Source organism: Marmota monax, unplaced genomic scaffold (genome assembly GCF_021218885.2).
Source record: "Marmota monax isolate L192 unplaced genomic scaffold, Marmota_monax_Labrador192_F-V1.1 WCK01_AAM20220418_F8-fsc00110, whole genome shotgun sequence".
In the NCBI taxonomy this organism is placed as follows: Eukaryota; Metazoa; Chordata; class Mammalia; order Rodentia; family Sciuridae; genus Marmota; species Marmota monax.
Genome location: NW_026694633.1, coordinates 3,633,606 through 3,657,771, shown reverse-complemented (window position 1 = coordinate 3,657,771; position 24,166 = coordinate 3,633,606). Strand labels below are relative to the sequence as shown.

At 32.5% G+C, this 24,166-nt stretch overlaps 1 protein-coding gene across 2 annotated transcripts in view; it reads right to left on the bottom strand.

Moving 5' to 3' along the window:
- The window catches only part of Prkci (protein kinase C iota), a 68,900-nt gene that overhangs the window by 16,228 nt on the left and 28,506 nt on the right, over positions 1-24,166 (bottom strand). For both annotated transcript variants that reach the window (XM_046422956.2, XM_058572265.1), the window contains exons 5-14: positions 22,496-22,581; positions 19,913-20,053; positions 17,194-17,248; positions 15,875-15,933; positions 9,807-9,983; positions 9,278-9,375; positions 8,257-8,343; positions 6,597-6,732; positions 1,353-1,440; positions 211-336 (exon numbers count right to left, since the gene is read on the bottom strand). In XM_046422956.2, coding sequence (XP_046278912.1) covers positions 211-336; positions 1,353-1,440; positions 6,597-6,732; positions 8,257-8,343; positions 9,278-9,375; positions 9,807-9,983; positions 15,875-15,933; positions 17,194-17,248; positions 19,913-20,053; positions 22,496-22,581 — 1,053 coding nt within the window. The remainder of the gene's footprint in view (positions 1-210; positions 337-1,352; positions 1,441-6,596; positions 6,733-8,256; positions 8,344-9,277; positions 9,376-9,806; positions 9,984-15,874; positions 15,934-17,193; positions 17,249-19,912; positions 20,054-22,495; positions 22,582-24,166) is intronic.

Here is a 24,166-nt window from a genome sequence, read left to right as displayed (position 1 = left end):
TGATTGTGAATACAAGAAGGTAACTGCAGATGAGACTGGAGATGACAGAGGCAGGAAGGATGTATTAAAAAAAAAATCAAAATCTCATTAAGTAAAGAGTATACTGTTCAGATTATTATCCTTTTTCTTATTCAAAGTAATACCCTAAGCACACTTTGTGCTCTAGAGTAGGTTATTCACAAAGAATCTGTATAAAGTATTGCAAATTACCTTGGAAGAGATAATCCTCTGTGTTTTGATCAGGGTTATCAGAACTCCCAACAATATCAAACGGAGACCTTCCTGCCATCATCTCAAACATTAGTACACCAAGAGCCCACCAGTCAACGCTGAAACCTTCAGAAAGAAAGTTTAAAGCAATAAATTAGCCACTCTGCATGCTTGTAAGTCAGTAATTGGAGGTTCATATTTTGTCACATAATAAAAAAATAAACACAATGAGACAGTAAACTCTAAATTATTATAACTATCTGAGTAAGTTCTGAGAATTACAGAAATATATCACTTACCATCAAAGGTAAGTGCCCAAAAGAACATCAAAATATAAAATTATGGGCAGTGAAACATAATATTTTTTTCCAAATATAGTTGTAATTTCAGACTCATGCCCACTATCTAATATTTTGTTTTGAGGATATAATTATATAGCACTGGAGAATAAGCTTCTTTGGTCTAAAATTTGATTTTTTTTTTTGCTAGCTGATTAAAGATTCCTGAATTCATATTCTGAGCAATTGTCAAAAGTACCACATCCCCCTTTACATTTGCTGAAATCATAGGACCAGAACCCAAAAAGTCAAATCCTTTTTGAGGAAAATTTATTTTCTGGTGCCTGACAGCCAGCCAGTCTTTCTACCCTCTTACAGATTTCTGAGGGAAATATCCCCAAAAATCTGGAGAACCTTCTAGTTCATGACTCACTCTGGAATCACAGGGCTGCTGTTATGAATCCCTTACTCTGTAACAATGTAGTCATTAGGACATTGGGCATATTATTTAAACTTTTTGTATATCAGTTTCTTTATCTGTAAAATGGGAATCAACAATGCTTACCTCAGAGGGTTGTTGCAAAATTAAATTAGTTAATATAATATAAGCTGCTCAAAACAGTACCTATCACTCTTCAGTGTTCATCATTAATAAAATATTATTTAAATTTGTACCCCTATAGACCACCAAGTCCTACTCTCTGATTTCAGAGTCTGGGGGTCTTCATGTATATTTTAACAGAATCAAGAAAGTTTACATTAGTAAGATCAGTATTAAAATGCTGTAGTTTACTATAATATATTTGTTACCACATTTAACCACCCACTTAGCAATAGCTGAAATATCACTTATGTATTTATTACCATAATCTTCTCCTCTTAAAATTTCAGGAGCAATGTAATTAGGAGTACCACAGAAAGTGCTGGTTGTATCTCCTGGCCGTAATCCTTCCTTTTATGAAACAAAACAAAGAAAGAAGAATAAGATCTAAAATTTTGTTTTAAATTCACCTCCTCTATTTTATCCATCACATAACTTCAGCATCAGTAAGTAATATATTAACCTTAAATAATCACTAGAACAAATGTATTATTAAAATTATGGATTGCCACTAAATAGCTTAAAAAAAGATTATTAGATGTTGCTAAAAAGTAAGTTCAACTAAGAATTTTAAAATGCATTTAAAATGGTTTATATTCAGGTTAAAATTTAACAGAAAAACTTAAATTATAGGAATACAATGAATCGTATTTCAGGAAGAAAAGCAGCATTTTAAGTCGCACTTCCTGACACAACTGTTGACATAACGTTGTTCATTTTTTCTATGGCACAAGATTTTTGGTTCTCATTGTAATAGCTATAAGATGGTGAAAATTAATGCAAAATACATTAATAAACCTAACTAGGGATACTGCACAATAATGAATGGCACAGTCACCAAGAAGTTATAATAAATACAAACTTGTATTTTCCTCAAAATGAAGAGTAAAAATAGACAAAATTATTTGAAGTTCACAATCTTTAATCTTGATGAGATTTTTAATATATCTATATCAGAAATGATAGATTATAGGGTTGTGGCTGTGGCTCAGTGGTAGAGCACACATGAGGTATTGGTTCGATCCTCAGCATCACATAAGAACAAATAAATAAAATAAAGATGTTGCGTCCATCTACAACTAAAAAAACTATTTTTTTAAAAAAAGAAATGATAGATTACACAGATCAATAATTAGTAAGCAGAGAAAAATGTGAAAACTAGATATATGTAGATACACTATATGTATAACTAATATATATGTATAACTAATATACATATATACATAATAAAACACACATAAAACATACATATAGAACATATGTGTCCATATGTGTGTGGGGAAAGGAGAAAGAAACATTAAAAGAAAGACTTTGCATGCAAAACAGAAATCATATCTTTTTAAAGTACACATGGGGTACTGACTAGATACTAAGTCATAAAAGAAATCTCAGTGTATTTCAAAGAGCCAATGTCATTCAGGTAAGGCAACTAAATAAGGAATCAACAGTAGACTGGGGATATAATTTAATTGTATAATGACTGCCTAGCACCTAAGAGGCCCCAGGTTTGATCCCTAGTACTGTGGGGAAAAAAAAAAGAAATAATAAAAAGATAGTCTAAAAATAAAAGGGGCAGAATATGATTATATGTATAATTAAGCATCTTTAAAAAAAGAGGACTAGGGCTGGGGATGTGGCTCAAGCGGTAGCGCGCTCGCCTGGCATATGTACGGCCCGGGTTCGATCCTCAGCACCACATACAAACAAAGATGTTGTGTCCGCCAAAAACTAAAAAATAAATATTAAAAAAACTCTCTCTCTCTCTCTCTTAAAAAATAAAATAAAAAAAAAAAAAATGAGGACTAAACACAAAGGCACCTCACCACTAAGCTACATACCTTTTTTTTTTTTTTTTGAAACAGGGTCTGCCTAAATTGCTGATGTGATGATAGCCTTGAACTTGTGATCTTCCTGCCTTAGCCTCCAGAGTCACAGGGATAACAGGTATGTGCCACTGGGCCTGGCTCCTTTTTGTTGGTGGTGTTTTGTTTTGTTTTGTTTTAAACTTTATAAGTGTTCCTTAATTACAGACTTTCTATTATTAATAATTATGAAATTCAACTAAATATATGTAACTAGAATTTAACCCTTTTCCTACTATTAGATCACATGTAACAAACTTCCAAACTGACAATGGAGTGGGGGAAGTATACTGATAATCAAATCTTCCTCTCATTACTTGTTCTTGATGCATTCAGTTTTAGCTTCCCAGATGAAACCATGGCTTCTTATGCGTCCCTCCAGAGATATTCTGGGCATGGTATACATATTTTCCTTCAAATTTTATTCTACTATCTAAACACTACTATAAACATCTACAAGAAATACTTAGTAACAGGTTATTATCCCAAGGATTTTTTTAAAAATTATTTCTAATAGGGATATACATATTTATTTATTTGGTACTGGGGATTGAACCCAGGGGTGCTTAACCACTGAGTCATGTCCCCAGCCCTTTTTCACATTTTATTTAGAGACAGGATCATGTTGAGTTGCTAAGGACCTAAGTTGCTGATGCCGGCTTTGAACTCAGAATCTTCCTGCCTCAGCCTCTCAAGCCACTGGGATTACAGGCATGCGCCACTATGCCTGACCATGTTAGTTTTATGTACTAATAATTATAAATATGACTTAAGATGTTTTATATTATTTTTTATAATTTTTTTTAGTTGTAGATGGACATTATTTTATTTATTTTTATGTGGTGCTGAGGATTGAACCCAATGTCTCACATGTGCTAGGCAAGTGTCCTACCACTGAGCCACAACCCGACCCTGTTTTTATTGACATGGCTTGTCACACATTATCATGATAAATGACACACACTTCCAGACAACAAACAGAAGCAAGAGACAGTCTGGTAACATGTAACAGAGCTACGCTAAAATCATGCACTTACTGAATATCTAAATGTAGGCCTATTAGCTAAATTATCTATGGCACAACATAGATATTGTTAAAATTTCCCTGTTGACAAAAAAAAAAAAAAATAGTTAAAGGCACCTCAATTCATAAATGGCTAAATTTTCACTCAATAAAATTAATATTCATAAAATATTTCAAATATTAAATCTGAAAATATTAAGTTTAAATCACTATCCTCTGTACTCCAAAGGTATCTAGTATGAACCTGAAGAAATTAAGTTAACTAAACCTAAAGAAGTATTTCTGAATTAACTGAAAAAAAATTTAGCATTTATAGTTTATCTAGAAATTGTTACAGCAAAAGAAATTAACTCAGTATTTGCAGGAGGTTAGACTTTAGGTAAGTTTAAATACTGACTCTAAGTCACAAGATAGAAGCATCCAAATTTTAAGAGAGTTCATTTCCCATGAACTTTCACATCAAAAGGGAGTAAATGTGCTAGTAAGAAAGAGACAGGGGTTGGAGTGTGGCTCAATGGTAGAGTGTTCTAGCATGTGCGAGGCCCTGGGTTTAATCCTCGGCACCACATAAAAAAATAAATAAATAAAATAAAGGTATTGTGCCCAACTACACCTAAAAAATAAATATTAAAAAAAAAGAAGAGACAAAATATTGTTAGTAAAGTCACTGAACGAAATTCCTATCCTCGTGTTCTTTTCCATTAATAAAACTAAGCAGCTCTTGCAGAAGGTGGGAAAAGCAGAGAGAGATAGACAGGCTAATCTCTGAGGTTTACCAAAGATCCTGACTAACTTGATTGAAGATCCTTGTAAAGAGTGAGGATGTATGACCAACAAATTTCATTTTTCAATGAAAGTAACAAAAGACAAAAGGAAAAAAGGAAGAAGAGAGGGAAGGAGAGAGAGGAAAGGAGGGAAAAGAAGGGAAAAATGAAATAGGAAGGAAGTCAGCCTGCCTTAATACTCTATGTTCTCATTGTTTATGTAAAACAAAACTGTTATAATAACTTAAAAATATAAAAAAGTAAACAGAATTAGTGTTTGATGCTATATAATAAAATATGACAATACTTTATAGCTTTATTTAATGTTATGAACATTTTATATTGTTAGATTTTTTGACTTTAAATGACTTATAAAATAAAAAATATTTAACTTACAAAGTCACATAAATATTTATCATAAATTACAATAAAAAATTTGGTCTTATAGACCAAAATATTTACTCAAAATACACAATCTAACCAACAGTACTTTCGACATACAACAGCTTTTCAAACAGATGCAACAATTTTTCCTCCCTGGTACTGGGGACTGAACAAACCCAGGGTCTTACCATAATTTATATACACATCACAGACATATGAGAATGCCCATTTCATTATTTTCTTTTACCTATAGGCCGATATCTGACAGACAAAAATAGGTGTCAGTTTTAATTTGCAGACTTTGTAACAAAGTTAACATTCTTCATATTTTTTGTTCAGTTTTTATTTTTCTTATGTAATCTAAGATTTCATTATTACTGCCACTTTTATTTAAAAATGTCGGGGGGGTTCCCTAGAGGAAAAAATGGCACAAAAATCAAAAAGGTATCACAAATATGACTGAAAGGCACACAGGGGTTTCTAATCACTAAACTTTCTAATTATTTATCACTGAACATCCATATAATACTATAAGGATTATCACAAGAAAAATGGCTTTTAGTATTACCCATAAAAGCAAAATTAGTTTTGCTTTTTATTTTGAGACAGTCTCACTATGTTGCCCAGAATGGGGCTCACACTTGATATCCTCCTGCCTCAGTCTTTCAAGTAGCTATAATTAAAGGTATGTACCACCACACCAGGCTACAAATATAGTCTGTGAAGATCTTATTTTCTAATTTATTCTTAACAGATAATAAAATTAAATCTTCAATATGATTAGACTATCTTGTGTGATGTCAGCATTTAGAAATCTCTGGATTCTGGTGGTGCTTCCATTAAGTGAATGGGGAATGCAACTCACACATTTACACTCTTGTGAGGGTAATTTTGTACCAGCTGCTTCAATAAATAAAATGGTACCCTGCATGTTTTGTGGGAAAAGATCAGACTTTCAAATGAAACACTTGTCACAAAAATAAAACAAGAAATAAAGAAGATATGCTTTGAGAGTAATTCTTATTTGATTTTTACTATTCTCTGTGTCAGATAGTTAAAATTTAAATATAAAAATGTTAAAACTTCAGGGAAAATTCTGAACATGCATTATTTAAAAAATAGACTCCTACTATATAGCAAAAATTGAGAGGTCATATGCAAATGTCATGCTCAAGTAATGGGATTGTAGATAATTTTTATTTCTAAATTTTCTTCAATAATGTCACAACTTTCCAGAAAAGAAGTTATAAATCATGAAAAGAAATTAACTCCTCTTATAGCACATAAAATACAGAAGATATGGGAATTTTGCAAATTATTAGGAAAAAAGTACATTTGTCTTTGTGCTAGAATTCCAAACAGCCGAAAGCAGCAATCATCTCTCCCATCTTTATGCAGTTATTTTTTTTACCAAGACAACTTTATGAGCTACAGAAGACATTTTTTTATTAATAACTAGAAAATTTTTCTTACCTTACACATGCCATAGTCAGTGAGTTTAATGTGTCCTTCAGAGTCCAATAATACATTGTCTAATTTCAAATCTCTATAAATTATCCCTCGCTCATGAAGATAATTTAAGGCTAGACTAATTTCCGCAGAATAAAACCTAAAATAAATTCAAAAATAAATCATATGAGGGCTGGGGTTATAGCTCAGTGGTGGAGTGCCTGCCTTGCACATGTAAGGCACTGGGTTCAGTCCTCAGCACCACATAAAGATAAATATAATAAAGGTATTGTGTCCATTTACAAATAAAACAAAAATATTTTTTAAAAATTCACGTGACTTAAAATTTTAAATTGTAATAAATTTCTAGAGTAAGGTATTGAACTTCTATTCCCACCTGCAGTTTTCTCCTCCCAGTACTTTAATACAAAAAAATTAGTCAGGAGGATGAGTTAGGAGGATGGTGAGTTGAAAGCCAGCCTCAGCAACAGCGAGGTGATTAGCAACTCAGTGAGACCCTGCCTCTAAATAAAATACAAAATAGGGCTAGGGATGTGACTCAGTGGTTGAATGACCCTGAGTTCAATCCCCAAATCGCACCCCCGCCCAAAATTAGATTCCCACTTTAAAATATCTGAGCCCAAAACACAATTATAAAAGTTCTAGTCTAACTTAAACTCATATTTTTCATAATTGATCAGTTTGAAAATTTTAAACAGAGGTTTACTTTGGGCCCTTGGATGAACTTTGCGCAGTCCAGAATTCTACAACTGGAGGCAAAGTTGTATGTGTAAATGTACACTTATCAGAGTTCCTACAGTTTTTATCACCTCTCTAAGGGACCAATGACTATCCTTAAAAACTAAAAAACAATGCCAGGTATAAAATAGAAAAAAAATATTAAGTTGACTATTCAAAAAAATCATACTAAGATTTTAGAAAAGAAACTATTCTACAATAATAAAATTTAACATTAAAGAATAAACTTTTGAAAACTTTACAACTCACTGATAACTAAAACTGGCCTAAATAATGAAAATGAAACATCCAAGCTGGTTTATGGTGCCTTGGTAGCACAATATCACAATTTTTAAAATTAAATATTTATTTTTTAGTTTTCGGTGGACACAACATCTTTATTTTATTTATTTATTTCTACGTGGTGCTGAGGATCGAACCTAGGGCCTCACACATGCTAGGTGAGCATTCCACCGCTGAGCCACAATCCCAGTCCCACAATATCATAATTTTTACAGGAACATAATACATGCCTTCTAACTACTTAATTTTGTAGAGAATCTGAACTTATTCTCTGCTTCAGTTCCTCCTACAAAAGCAAAGATGGTATAGAAGCAGAACTGGCACTTAAATATAGTAAAAACCAGAGGTAGTTTCCCCAAATTCAGCTGAAGAAACAAGGAACAAAAACTATGTTCACAATTCAAAATATAATCTGACCTTGCTATAAAAAGTACCATTTGATAAGGCCAACAAACAAAAATAAACTGCAAATTATAATACATATTTAAAATTATGTAAATTAACTTAGCTCAGCCACAACATGATTTAAAAAGAACTAGTTAGCATCAAAATAAATTATTTACATACTTTTTTCAACTACTGCACATGAGAAGTCAGGCAGTCCTGAAACAAACCCAACATAAACAACATTTTAAAAACCCACCTGGCATGTTCTTCAGGAAGTTTTCTTTGTCGCTGCATATGAAACATCAGATCTCCTCCATTTACATACTCTATAACAAAGAACAATCTAAAACACAGGAGAGAACCATGAAACCAAAATTCAAAATATGGTAGTATTAACTTTACATTTTAAACACTAACTAGCCACAATATAGACAGCATTCTCTATGATTTAATCTTTAAAGTAAATGCCAAAGATTTGGTGGAAACAAAGGGTATACAGAGTACAAAAGATCAGAATGTACATCAGCATGATAATAACTCTATATCCTGCTACTTCTAACACTAAAATTGTAACACTTGCGGCCTGCGGATGTGGCTCAGTGGTAGAGCCCTTGCCTAGAATGTGTGAGGTACTAGGTTCGATCCTCAGCACCACATAAAATAAATAAATAAAGTTTGGGCTGGGGATGTGGCTCAAGAGGTAGCGAACTCGCCTGGCATGCGTGGGGCGTTGGGTTCAATCCTCAGCACCACATAAAAAATAAAATAAAGATATTGTGTCCACTGAAAACTAAAAAATAAATATTAAAAAAATCTCTCTCTCTCAAAATAAATACATAAATAAAGTTTTTTTAAAAAGGAAAAAAAAAAGATTGTAACACTTGTAATCTGCTCATCCCAATTCAACATTTGCTAGATAAGTCACTTCTGACTATCATTTAAGGTTAAAAAGTTAGATTTTTTCCCCCATAGTTAAACTCTAAGAAACATTAAATAATAAAATTAGAATCCTAGGGACATTTAAAAGGTGGGATTTCTATTGCCATAATTCTAATCTGGCTGTTTCCTTTTTCACCTAAAGCAGGTCATTTCCTAATGGCAAACCAATGGCAAACTGATGTCACTACTTATTTTATGAATAGCAGGAAGCTGTAAGCATAATACTTTCTCTCCTTCTCCATGACTTCTGCTTCATGAATTATAGCAGACAGGTTTTACTATATAATATACCAACATGCATGAAGCCCAGGATTCATCCCACTCTCTTTCAGTCTTACCTGCTTTCTGTCTGAAAGCATGAATGCAGCCCAACAAGAAAAGGATGATTTGAAGCCTGCTCAAAAACATGCTTTTCTGTCTGTACCCAATCAATATCCTAAATTAAAATATGAAAGAAATCTACGTCAAACTGAGATTAAATAATCAAAACTAATGATAAATTTGTTCTTTAGCAATTCAAGTATCACAAATTCAACTATGAACTAACAAGGCTAAATATCAGAGGCACTGATAATCATGAAGCAAAAATTTATACAAAAAGGGAAAAACACCACTAGTTAACCTTCCAGTATTATGCAATGCTTTAGAAAACTTTTATAAAGTTCAAGGACTTCTGGTAATATATGGTTTGATTTTTATTTAAAAAAAAAATCTAGCAGTAATCAGACTAAAGATCTCTTACATAATCTGTTTGAAACATATTAAGAAAGGTACAGCAAAATAATAAAACATGAACATTGAGGCTTTCTCTGATACAGTACTCTGAGGGAGATTAACAGCTTAGAAGTAGAACTCTACTGTGCTTACCTCATCATCATTGACGAGCTCTTTTTTCACAACTTTCATCGCATAAATACGATCTGTTTTTTTTAATCTAACCAACAGTACTTTGGCATAACTTCCTCTTCCTATTACCCGAAGCAAATCAAAATCCTGAAGACCTAAACTGGATGAAGCTTTGCCACTTTCCCTGGTGTTCATTGCCTGTTGAGAACATTCATATCAAAGAGTTATACCTAAAAGTACACTGAATAGTAACATTTACTTACTTATTTAGATACTGGGGTATTTAACCACTGAGATACATCCCCAGCTCTTTTTATTTATTTTGAGACAAGATCTCATTAAGTTGCTCATACTGACCTGCCTCAGTCTCCTGAGTTGCTGGAATTAGATGTGTGTACCACTGTGCCCAGCAGTAACTTACATTTCTAACACCTTGTTATACTTATAATGATTTTAAATATTTTCTTAACATAAACATGTTAAGTTCTTAATTCTTATATAATTGCAAGCCATATAATACACATGAGATAGGATAAGTCTGAGCTAAAGTAAAAGTAGGAATGGAAGGGAGTTGAAATCTGAGAAATGTTCAAGGAGGGTTTACAAAGACCTGGTTTCTGTTAACTTTTAGGTATGGGGGCAATGGAAATGCATGAATAAAAAATGATAATAACTTTTGTGACTGGGGGATTGGAGGTATCACTGATAGGAAAAATAAAGTGTGTGAGTAGGTTAGACTGACAGAATGGTTGGGATAATAGTTCGAGTCTTCATATTGACTTTGAGAGTTACAAGGGGACATGAGGATGAAAGAGTATGCTGATATATGAGATCTAAGCTAATCAGAAGACACATTTAGAGGCATTTTTAGATTATATAGACAGGAAACAAGCATGAAGCAATTCAGCTAATGAAAGACAGAATCATGTGAAGATTTAGAAATAATACTAATAATTTGCTATGGTAATAAGAATAAACAAAGAGGAATTAAAAACAGATTAGGGCAGGTTAAGAAAGAAGAGAATGGTAAGAAAATAAGTCAATGCTTAATTGCAAACTATAAAAAAATTAAATAAAAAAAAAGCACAGTTCCTTTCAGACACAATGATGAAAGACTACATGAAATAACAGAAGCCAGGTAACAGTGGAATGTCACCTTCAAAAGGCCTAAGGAAAGTGAGTACTAACCTAGAATTCTATATGCTGCAAAAATAGTCCTCAAAAACAAAGTGAAATAAAAACATTTTCAGGTAAAAACTACTAAACCCATCACCAGTAAGCTTATAAGAAAATATGAAATTGAGTTCTTCAGGAAGAAAAATATGTCAGATGGAAGAACAATGACACAAAAAGGAAAGAACAAAAAGTAAAATGTGGGCAAATTAAGGGATCAATTATTTAAAACACTAACACACATACACAGAATTTTAAACTATGCAAAAAGCACCAAAGGCAGGAAAGAAAAAGAAATTAATCAGAAATATGCTAAGGTCACTGTATTTTCTGGAAAATGATGAAAGTATTATTAATAATTTGTACTAAATTTTAATAAGAACGCAAGATGCAATCTCTAGACAAACCAGTAAAAGAATGAAGTTTAAAAAAAATCATAATATCAACACTACACATTCAACAGATTTGCTAAAATTAGAGACTGACTATACAAAGTGTTGACAAGGATGTAGAGCAAATGAACTCATACCCTGTTGGTGAAACTAGAAACTGACACAAATAGAAAACTGTTGCCATTATCTACTAAAGTTGAATGTGCATATGAACTAGCCAACTCCACAATTAGTCACACACCTAACCGAAATTTTAATACATGTGTACCAAACCACATTTCCAAGAATATTCATAGCAGCAAATCATAATAATCAAAATCTAGGGGGGCAAATCAACAGTAGAACAGAAAAACTGACATAACAGTGAAAACAAATGAAATACTGCTGTGTGATACATGGAGGACTCTCACATCCTGCTGTGTGAAAGAAAACAAATACAAAAGAATACAAGCTGTATGAATCCATTTATATAAAGTTTGAACAACAAAAAGGCAAAATTAATGTGTGGTGCTAAGACAGTGGTTGTGTTTGGGGAGAAGGGAGTCCTAGTGGCTGGGAGAAAGCATAAAATGGTATTTCAGGATGCTGAAGGACCTTCACTCTTGATCCAAGTGATCATCTATGAAATAAGTGTTCACTTCGTGAAAACATATTTGCCAAATATTAATGATCTGTGCATTCTGCTACATCTATTTCTACAATTTAGAAGATATTAAAAACTGTAAAAATAAAGGTAGATGAGTCTGATAAACAACCAAACTGAAATTAATAATAATAATAATAACAGCAGTAAAGATTTCTAAAAGGAGCACAAACTATATAAAAGGTTCAAAGACCAAAGGAAAGAAAACCTTAACAACTTATAGTACCAGAAGAACAGAGAATTTAGTCCGTATTATTAGGAATGTCTTTCTTTAACTGACTCATTTAACTTGTGAACAAAATGTAGAAGATTTTGTTAGTTGTAAGACAGATTATAAATGTTGACAATGTTGGCAATGTAAAAGTAAACTACGTAACTAAAAGAAAAATTTGAAGAGAGAGTATAGGTAGCTGAAACAGAGTCAATATATTGGCTAAAACAGAACAAGAAACTAAGATGTGAGATTAAACAGGTGACCAACAGATTTCCTTCAAAAATACAGCAGTAGAGAAAGTGGGCAGACAATCTCAAACTATATTATAGAGCAATAGTAACACAAACAGTATGGTATCAGCATAATAACAGACATGAAGACCACTGGAATAGAAGAGAGAGACAAATGGATGTAGATTAAGTCATTTGATCCTTGACAAAGGTGCCCAAAGCATATGTTGGAGAAAAGACAGCCTTTTTAACAAATGGTGCTGGGAAAACTAAAAATTCACATATAGCAGAATGAAACTAGATCCCTCTCTCTCACCTTGCATTAAAAAGCAACTCAAGGGCTAGCGTTGTGGCTCAGTGGTAGCATGCTCGCCTAGCAAGTGCGAGGCCCTGGGTTGGATCCTCAGCACCACACAAAAACAAATAAAGGTATTGTGTCCAACTACAACTAAAAAAATAAATATTAAAAAAAAAAAAGCAACTCAAAATGAATCAAAGACCTGGAAATTAGACCAGAAACACTAAAATTGCTAGAAACAAACATAGGATTAATATTAAAACAATGAGGGATAGGGTTGTGACTCAGTAGTAGAGCACTTGCCTTGCATGTGTGAGGCACTGGGTTTGATCTTCAGCACCACATAAAAATAAATAAATTTAATAAAGGAAAAGAAAATCTCAAGGGCGGGGGATATGGCTCAGTGGTAGAGTGCTTGCCTAGCACGCATGAGGCAGTGGGTTCGATCCTCAGCACTACATACAAATAAATAAAGATATTTAAAAAATTTTTTTTTAAATATTCAAACAAAAAAAGGAGTGTAAGCACTGAATGTCTCAAAAAATTCCTGAAGTTCAAGAAATAAAACCAAGAATCAATAAGTAGGACAACATCAAAATAAAAAGATCTTTTCCAGTTATTTTTCCAACAGGGGATTAATATCCAGAACATATAAAGAACTCAAAAAAATACATAACCTGACTAATGGATGGGCAAATGAACTAAACCGACATTTCTCAGAAGAAAAAACACAAATGGCCAACAGACATGAATATACATTCGACATCCTGAGGAATTAAGAGAAATGCAAATCCAAACTATATTGAGATTTTTATCTTGCTCCAGTAAAAATGGAGATTATCAAGAATATAAATAACAATAATTGCTGGAAAGGATGTGGGGGAAAAGTGCACTTATATAATGTTGGTGGGACTGAAAATTAATACAACTACTTTGGAAAGCAGTATGGAGAATCCTCAAAAACTAGGAATGGAATCACCATATCACCCAGCTATCCCACTCCTTGGTATTTATCCAAAAGATCTAAAATCAGTACACTATGATAATATATGCATACCTATGTTTATAAGAGCAAATTCACAATAGCTAAGTTATAAAACCAGCCTAGGTACAAAGAAAATGTGGTATACATATGTAAAATGGAGTTTTACTCAGCCATAAAGAAGAATGAAATTATGTAATCTGAAAATAAATGGATGGAATTAGAGACACTGTGCTAAGTGAAATAAACCAGACTAAGAAAGTCAAGATCAAATGTTTTCCCTCATATGAAGAAGCTGGTGTTGTGTGTTGGGCAGATACATATTTTTAACAAAGTGGGGGGAATATCACAAAAACAGAAGTCCAATAGAGTAGAGGAAAGGAATCAAAGGGAGGGAGGAGAGGAGGGCATATGGGAACATTGGGGAATGAAATCTACCAAATTATACTATGTTCATGTATAAAGATACAATAATAAATTGTTATAGATAATAGATATAAATAAAATATACTAATTAAAATAATAATAATAGAAGGAATATTTGTAAAGTCCAGAAAGAGGATTAGAAGGAAGGAGAAGGGGAGGGAAAGGAAGGTTCAGGGAAATGAGATTCGTCAAATTGTATGTTATGTATGAATATGGTTAAAAGAACCCCACTGTTATACGTAATTATAATGTACCAAAAAATGCAGGTAGATAAGAAGGCTAACCATGTAATACTAATTATTTTAACTGGGTAATGGATACAGGGGTTTTCTTATACTATTCTGCCTACTTTATGTTTGAAATTTTCCATAATAAAAAGTTAGATTTTATTGACTGCTGTGGTGGTACTGGAGATTGAACACAGGCTTCACACATGCTAAGCAAGTGCTCTACCACTGAGTTCCCACCCCAAATCTTTATTCCCCCATTCTTTTTTATTGGTGCATTATAGTTATACATTTATTGTTACATATTTGTACATGCACACAATATAACAATATAATTTGGCCAATATCATTCTCCACAAGCACTTTCTTAAAAATTTTATTTTAAGGCAGGGTCTCACTAAAAGTTGCCCAAGTTGGCCAGAAACTTGTAATCCTTCTGACTCCCATCTCCCAAGTAGTTGGATTTTGGGCATGAGGAATCCTGTCATTCAGCACAGTTGTTTTTTTCAAAAGGTAACCAAGAGAAGAGCAAAATATAATACGCCTATCATACACTAAAAAGAAAAGGAGGAGGAAGTGTGAACTAAATTTTTTATGTCCAGAAATACATAAACTTCAAAAACCAAAAAACAGAGATATAAACATTCAACGGGGAAACACATACACACACACACACACACACACAAAATTATGGCTAAAAAGTGGTTACTCTAAGAAGTCAAACTTAGAAGGGGTGAGCCACAATAATGATTTGCACTACACACTTTAAAAAAAATAAATGGTTACTATTTTAAATATTTTCTAACTGTGTGCAGTGGTACATGCCTATAATCCCATTGGCTCAGGAGGCTGAGGCAGGAGGATTTCAAGCTTAAAGCCAGCTTTAGCATTTTAGCAAGGCCCTAAGCAACTTAATGAGACCCTGTCTCTAAATAAAATTAAACAAATAAAAAAGGGGTAAGGATATAGCTCAGTGTTTGAGTGCCCGTAGCACAAAAAAAACCAAAAAAATTTAAATTAGGAATTTGTTCTGTTTTAAAAACTGATAAAATGCTTAATTAATAGAAAACAATAGTGGCAGTTAAGATATTTTAATTGTATTTAAAATAAGCAATTAGTTGACAAACTGAAAGAATCAATAATTCTAATATTACCAAGTATTCTAAATACCATACATTGTGATTTTTAGATTATTTTAAAATGAAAATGTTTCCCAAACTATTTCCTAATTTAAATTAATTACCAAATTAAATCAGAATAAAATTCTCAAATTATTAAAAACCATTTGTCTTTTATCACTATCATCTAATACCTAAGCCAATGTGTTATATTTCTAAACTGTTGTATCTTATTAAAAAGCTACTGAGGGGCTGAAGATATAGCTCAGTTGGTAGAGTGCTTGCTTTGCATGCATAAGGCCCTGGGTTCAATCCCCAACACTGCCCCCCCCCAAAAAAAAAAAGCTACTGAAATAGTGTATTTATAATATAACAAGTTATCTTACCTCCTTTTCCTCACCAACTTGGTCCAAACTCTCATGACTTGAAGGATTATATGGAATTACTAAAAATCCAAACCCAAGAATTAAAAAGAAACACAATTAAAGTACTTTAACATAAATATTTCTTTTGATGATTATGAGTTTGCACTTCTTTTTGAGTTTTTTTCTTCTGAGTAAGTTTTTATCATTTAAATCTGAATACTTGTCCTACTAATAGCATGTTATATATAAACTTAAGAGTCAAATCCTAATCTTTAGGTAGAGAGAGAAAGCACCAACTTGGTAGCCAAGTATTGCTCTAATAAATATTTTTTAAACAATTCTCTCTCTTTTTTTTTTTTTACAAATTAATCAAGAAATTCCTTGTATATGGCTGACTCAAAAACCGTATTTAAATCTTTCAGTATGACTGAAGCACAGCAGTCTTTTTTCTTACTTTTTTCACACTTCAAAAATGTCACTGACTTTCTAAAGTAGGAAAGGTAGCAGAATACAACAGTTACTAATAGGGCATTATGTAAATGTGGATGTGTAACCGATGTGATTCTGCAATCTGTATCTGGGGTAAAATTGGGAGTTCATAACCAACTTGAATCTAATGTATGAAATATGATATGTCAAGAGCTTTGTAATGTTTTGAACAACCAATAAAAAAAAAAAAAAGAAAAAAAAGAAATGATAATGCTGGGCTTTTATTCCTTAAAGCAACTGGGGGAAAAGGCCCTACATTTCATAGCTTCAGGAGAAAGAGACTGCATTGTTTTTCCAGAAAAACTCCTATCTTCCTTTTTCATGTTTTTTTTTTTTAATTGAATAAAGACCAGATCATGCTGCTGTATCCCATTTAATTGCTCTCCAAATTTCTCAGATCTGTGCTTAAGGTTTTGTTCCTATTTAACATTTTTACTCACAGCATAGTTTTAGATTTCCTATAACTGCATTTCTATCTTCTACATAATATCTACTTCTGCTAATAAGGCTTGGAATAAAAATAGGTCACCTGAATACAGTCAATATGGTCCACAAAATCTGCTTTAAATTTTTTCATGGTGAAAAACAAACTAGGTTTGATGAATGTAAAAGAGTCTCAAAAAGAAATGTATCTGAATTAGAAAAATAAGTTATTTCTTAAGATTTTACACAAATATCTAAAATATTTATGTAAACTATATGGTTAAATAGATATTATGACTAAACTTACCACCACAAAATAAGCTTATTTCCTATTGCTAGAGAAGAATATTAATGTTTTTGAGCTTGGGTAGAAGTCTTCAAATACTACCTTGTTTATGAAAAATGGTTCATGTGAGCCTCATTCTTACCTGTCTGTGGATGGTCTGAATGCATGGAGGACTGGTCCATTGGCATCATTGGTTCCTATAAACATTTCCAAAGACATACTTAGTAGATTCTTTTTAAATTCCAATATTTCTATAAATTCAGAAACAACATTTTTTTTCAATGAGGAATATTAAAATTTAAATTTGAAAGAATAAACCTTAGGTGACAGTTGTTATTATATCTAGTAGTGTTTTATAAAACCCTATAACATTCCTGTGAATGAGATAACGTTAGTCACATTTTACAAAAAAAACAAAACAAAACTAATTCAAACCATTGATTGGAAATTAAACTCCTATGCACTCTGATTTGTTTCTCTTCTACATTATCTTTTCTTTCTTGAATTCCACTTTAAGTCTTTGGCAAGATATTTCTAGAATATGAGTTCTTTGTTGAGGTCCAGAGATAGTTTTCAAGATATTTATAAACTCTTTAAAATTATGTTTTATTTTATAGGTTTCCCATTTTTCTGAACATTCTTAAAGGTGTCAGTGGCCCAAAAAAGGAAAGGAAATACCTTCTAGAAACTGACTTAACCAACAACCATCTGCAAATAATCTCAGGAACAATGTTAATTCAAACCAAAGTTGTTACTAATTTGTTAATCTTATATTCAAATTTAATGCAGGAAGAAGTAAACTTGAGGAAGAACATTAGATACACAATTATAATTTTAAAACTACTTAATGACAGGCTTTGAAGGGTATGGATTTTTGAAGAAATTCAACCTCTATCTTAAAGTAACAATAACACTGTCCCTCTTTCTTCTACATGTATGAACACACAAGTCTTTTTATCACCTAGGAATACTCAGGAATATCATTAGGAACCAGGAAAATTATGTTTATAATTTGTAGCCTTCTGATTTTCCTTAAAATTGGATTCCCCCCCACCTTAACTTTAAACCCATTCCTAAACTTCTATGAACTCACTCCATAATTCCAATACTGAAGAGCTAACAGTAATATCCTACTTTCAATAAATGTCCAAAGAAGGCCAATAAATAAACATGATATAATCACTGTAGAGGACAATTTAGAAAGATGCATCCTATTCCTTCTAAAAATGCATTTCTTTTAACCTAGTAATTCTGTTGCTGGATCTTTAAGGAAATAAGATTTATTTATCATGCAGTTCATCATGATTTTCTTTATAAACAACCCTAATGGTTCAACCCCAGGAAAGTAAGTTATAATCAACCACAGGTTAAATAAATTATAGAAGAGACATGTAACAAATTACTATGCTAAGAAGTGTATTTATACTAGCTATAAATACACATAGAAAGATGACCAGATTATATTGTTCAGTGAGAAAAATGGGTTAAAAAATAGGATGCATATGACCTCACTTTTGTTAAAAGGTATATAAAAGAGACACTCAATACACATGCCTTCTGTTGGATAAGTACTAGTCTTCTACAATAAAATTATAAGGAAAAAAAGGACAGGGGATGAACTAGTAAATTTAAAAATATCTAAGAGATATGAATCAATTACAATTTAATCCTGATTCCTAATGAAAACAAAAACCAAAATTATGACACTAATGGAACAACTGAAATTTTGAGCATTATCTGGATGGATATTTGAAATAAGAAATTTGTTTTTTCTAGTTAGATATTTTTAAAAAGCCTCTTTTAGAAGTATATACTGAAATATATAAGTTTCAAAATAACACTGGGCAAGGAAACGTTTAGTGGGGGAAATAGATGAAAATAAAGTTGATCATTAAGTGTTAACTTTTAAGGCTGGGGGACTGCTCCATCCACCCACCATTGTACGGTTTCACCTATGCTTATATGTTTATATATTTTTCATATATAAAAATTGAAAATGCTCATGTAAATAAATTTGCATAAGAAAATTTTTGGAAATATATAGCTCAAAAGACAATTACCTTTAGATGGCAGAATTTATGAGAATATTTTTTTTAATTTTTATTTTTAGTTGTAGATGGACATAATACCTTTATTTTTAATTTTATGTGGTTTCAGGGATCGAACCCAGTGCCTCATGCATGCTAGGCAAGCACCGTACCACTGAGCCACAACCCTGGCCTATGAGAATTTTTAACTAAATTTTTCCTGTATTCATCTGCATTCTCTATTTTGTCTCAGTGTGCCTTAATTCATAGGTAAAACATGAAGAGAAAAATCAAAATTTTAAATGCTTTTTTCCCCCAGTAATCCCACACTTTAAATAGCAAACGAGATACTCCTAACTCTTTTGCTTAAGCATAGAATAATGGGAGCTATAAAGTAAAGAATTTAAAGAAGAGAAAAAAGTCTTTTAAATAGTTCTTCCTATATCTTAACCAGCGAATCAGAGAATTTTATAGGTCAAAAAAGAAAACTACATCCTACAAATAAATATTATCATAAGTATTTCAAAAGTTACAAAGTTCACAATATATCAAGTGGAATGTAAAGTGTTCCTACCCACACTAACAATTTTTTGAGATGTTCTTTAACATCTCCCTATTTTTAAAAAATATTTTTTTAGTTGCTGATGGACACACTATCTTTATTTTATTTACTTATTTTTATTTAGTGCTGAGGATCAAACCTAGTGCCTCACACATGCTAGGCAAAAGCTCTACTACTGAGTTACTACCCTAGCCCAAAATCTTGTTAACCTTGTTTTCATAGTTTATCAAGCATACTATATTTAAAAAAAAAAAAAGACAACTGTGTCTTACCGGTGGCAAAGAATGTCGCCCACATTCAATTGTGACTAGCTTGTGGCACTTCTTATGAACCAAGAGTTTGCAGTTGATGCACTTATATCCTTGGCGTCCAAGTCCCCATATTCGGTCTGTGCAGATGGCACAATGAGCACGCTGCCAAAAGTATTTTATTAACAAACAAAAAAAGGTTATAATCATTACCAAGAGTTTGCTCATAAAAGAGTGAAAGTGGTTTTTTTCTTCAACTCAATTCTCTTCATCATGGTGTTAATTGTCAGCACATGAAAAAACAAAACAAACTTTCCTTACATATAATTTTTCAAAAGCTATGAAGTTCAGTGAAAGAGAAACAGGAAAGGGAGCTTGTTTTAAGGAGATAGTGACGTGTGCAATCATGTTGCTGTTTGTTATTAAGGTCAAAAAATTTTCATAATTAAGTCATAGTAATGAAAGCAGAAACAATGAATTAAATTGAAAACCATAAGACTTTTCATACTGTCAAGGGTCAAATTAAAGTCCTGTTTTGGCCTCATATTTTACAATTCTCCAGCCTTAACCTGAGTGGCTGGGATTATATGTATGAGCCACCACACAGGGCCAAAGCCCTGCTTCCCCACTCCACCACTGGGGAATGTACCCAGGGGTGCTCTACCACTGAGATGCATCCCCAGATTGATCAATCCATCTGTCTATAAATCTATCTACATATTTATCTATATTTTGAGACAGGGTCTTGCTAAATTGCTGAGGCCAGCCTCAAACTTCCCATCATCCTGCTTCAGCCTTCCTAGTTTTTGGGTTATAGGCATGCACCACTATGGCTCACAGCCTTGTGTACTTGAACAGCAATACCTGAAGTGACTTTTCATTTGTTAGACATTTTTAATATCAGTGCTATTGGGATCCCAGCTAGCTGTTTCTATTTTCATGAATTTATAATTTCATGAATTTTAATTAATTTAGTACATAACATTAATTTCAGAATAGAAATTAAGTCCATAAATTTGTATTTACAAAAAATTTAAAAACATGGTCTTCTGGGCTGAGGTTGTAGCTCAGTGGTAGAGTGCTTGCCTAGCATGTGCGAGGCACTGGGTTTGATTCTTGGCACCACATATACAATAAATGAATAAAATAAAGGTCCATCAGCATCTAAAAAATATTATAAACAAACAAACATGGTCTTCTGGAGACAGTCTGACTGCTTTCAAACCTTGACTCTACCATTTACTAGCTGTGTCATCTTGGGCAAGTTACTTAACTGCCCTACATTTCATTTTCCTCATCTACAAAATTAAATTATATACTAGTTATCTCATAGAGTTGTTATAAGGATTAAATGAATATACATAAAAGCACTGGAAAAATTGCCTGATATAATTCAAAATATACCCTACTGTCATATATATCTAAAAAGAACAAATTTTAAAAATGAATAAAAAAAGAAAGTCATCATACCACAGTAATATATGCAGACCCATGTTTATAGCAGCACAACTCACAACAGCCAAACTATGGAACCAGCCTAGGTGTCCATTAATGGATAAATGAGTAAAGAAAACGTGATACACATACACATACACATACACACATACACACACACACACACACACGAGTTCTATTCAGCCACAAAGTAAAATGAAATTATGTCATTTGTAGGAAAACAAATGAAACTAGAGACCATTATGTTAAGTGAAATAAGTAAACTCAAGGTAAAGGGATGTATGTTTTCTCTCATATGTGGAAGCTAGAGAGGAAAAGGGAAAAAAAAAAGGTAGAGGTGGATCTCATGAAAATCAAAGGAAGATCAGTACAGGAAAGGGACTAAGGGGTGAGAGGTAGGGGAAAGGCAAGTGCTGGGGATTGATATTGATTAAATTATATTGTTATATAGTATGCATGTATAAATGTGTAACAACAAATCCCATCATTATATGCAACCATAATTCACCAATAAAAAAATGTGGGGAACAATAATATTTTTAAAAACTGCTTGATATAGTATAAAAGCTAGATAAGCATTTGCTATTTATTTTCTAAACAATGAAAATTAAATTACAACATTAAATGGTTTGCAAAACAAACCTTGATAATTTTCTGAACTGTCTTGAATTACATTTTGTTTTGTTTGGATTATATTTTAAAATAATTAATAAACTAATTTGGAGCATTTAAAAAAATTTATTATTTGTTGATGAACCTTTATTTATTTATATGTGGTGCTGAGAATCAAACCCAGTGCCTCACACATGCTAGGCAAGCATTCTACCACTGAGCCACAATCCCAGCCCAACTTGGAGCATTTTTAAGAGTGAAAGGGGCTAGGTGTGTAGCTCAACAGTAGAGTACCTAGCATGTCAAAGCCCTGGGTTGAACTTTCAACACTGAAAAAGAAAAAAACAAAGTACAAAAGGATATGCTATTAAAAATACAGGTATACTACCCCAGTTAAACTGGGAATGTAAGGCTCTGCTACTTTTTCAAAAGTGACTAAAAGATTTAGGGACAAAATAACTAACTTTCATAGGGGGACAAAAAAAAAAAAAAAAAAAAAAAGATGTCTCAAATTACCAACATCCAACAAACTAAATTTACCCTGTTGAAACGTTTGGCTTGAAAAGTGTGGCCATTTGCACAATAAAGCTTTCTCCAGCGACGGGCACCTCTGCGGTAGATGGATTCTGAAGAGGTTAAAAGTTAAGAAAAGAAAAAAAGAGCAAGTATGAATAGAAGTAATTTTATAATTAAGTTTGTTATTTTTTTTTCATGATATTCACTACAGGAAAAAAATATATACTGATAAAAACCATTAACTGAAAAAGTAAAACATGTTCTTCAAAACTAAATGAAAATAAAGACCAGGCGGTATAAATGTTGCAATTATTACTATTGCTTTTTTTTTTTTTTTTTAAATGTACCCCAAGGTTGTTTTTTTTTTTTTGGTAGAGGGATTGAACTCAAGGGTGCTTAACCACTGAACCACCTCCACAGCCCTTTCTGTTTTGTGAGACAGGGTCTTGCTAAACTGCTTAAGGCCTTGCTAAATTGCTGAGACTGGCATTGAACCTGTGATCCTCTTCCCTAGGCTTCCAGAGTTGTTGGGACTATAGGTATCTGCCACTGCACCCAACCCAAACGTTTTTATTTTAAAAAAAACTTTAAGCCCACAGAAAGCTGAAACACAAAACCTGCACTCTGTAGCTTTACCAATTATTAATGTTATGTCACCTTTGCTTTCCTCTCTATAAAAAATATAATTTATTTTCTTCCCTCAAACATTTGGAAGTCCAGATGCAGACATCATAAAGCTTAAATACCCTTAACTAACTAACTACTCACTGCCTGAGATTAAGGTCATTCTCATAACCACAGTATCTTTCCTATGTCTTAGACATTAACATTAATTCAGTATCACCCAATATAGAGTTCATATATAAAAATTTCCTAATTGCTCCAAAAGTGTCTTTTAAAACTCTTTTTCTATCTAGGCTCTAATCAAGAATCAGGCATCTCATTTTTTTTTCTTAATCCCTTATTATAAAACATTCATTCTGTCTTATATATTTTAGTTTTTTCATGTTTTTTTTTTTTTTTGGAGTTTTAGTTGTCTTACGTTTTATATTCCGGGTTTGTCTATTTCCTCATGGGTCAGTATTAAATACTTTTGGCCAAAAAATAACATATAGATGATGTGTATTTCTTATGGCAGTACATCAAGAGGCACACAAATGTTAGAATGTAGCCTCCCATTACATTACACTGTTAAATGTAGCGACTGCAGATCTCTACATTGTAAAGGTACATTTTGCTTTGTGAAAAGGTGAAAGATTTACACAAAGAGAAACCAGAATAGACAGTATTTTACCTAAGCAATTTGATATTTTGTAACCACAAGAGTATCTTCTTCCCCAACAACTTTTATCCAACAGTTTTATGTTAATGCTTTTCTTAAACACACTTAGAGAAAAAGGTTCCACAAGTTGTCCAGTCCAGGCCACCATAATTTTGGTTAAGACTATCACATATATTGTCTATTAGTCATTAGTCATAACATTTCACCTCTATAGCTAATACTAGGGAAAGATTAATTAAGTTTCTAAATTCTTTATTATTATTATTTTTATTTGGTACTGGGGACTGAACCCAGGGACACTTAACCACTAAGTAATATCCCTAACCCTTTTTATTCTTTATTTTCGGACAGATTTCACTAAGTTTGCTCATAGTCTCGCTAAGTTACTAAGGCTGGCTTTGAACTTATGATCC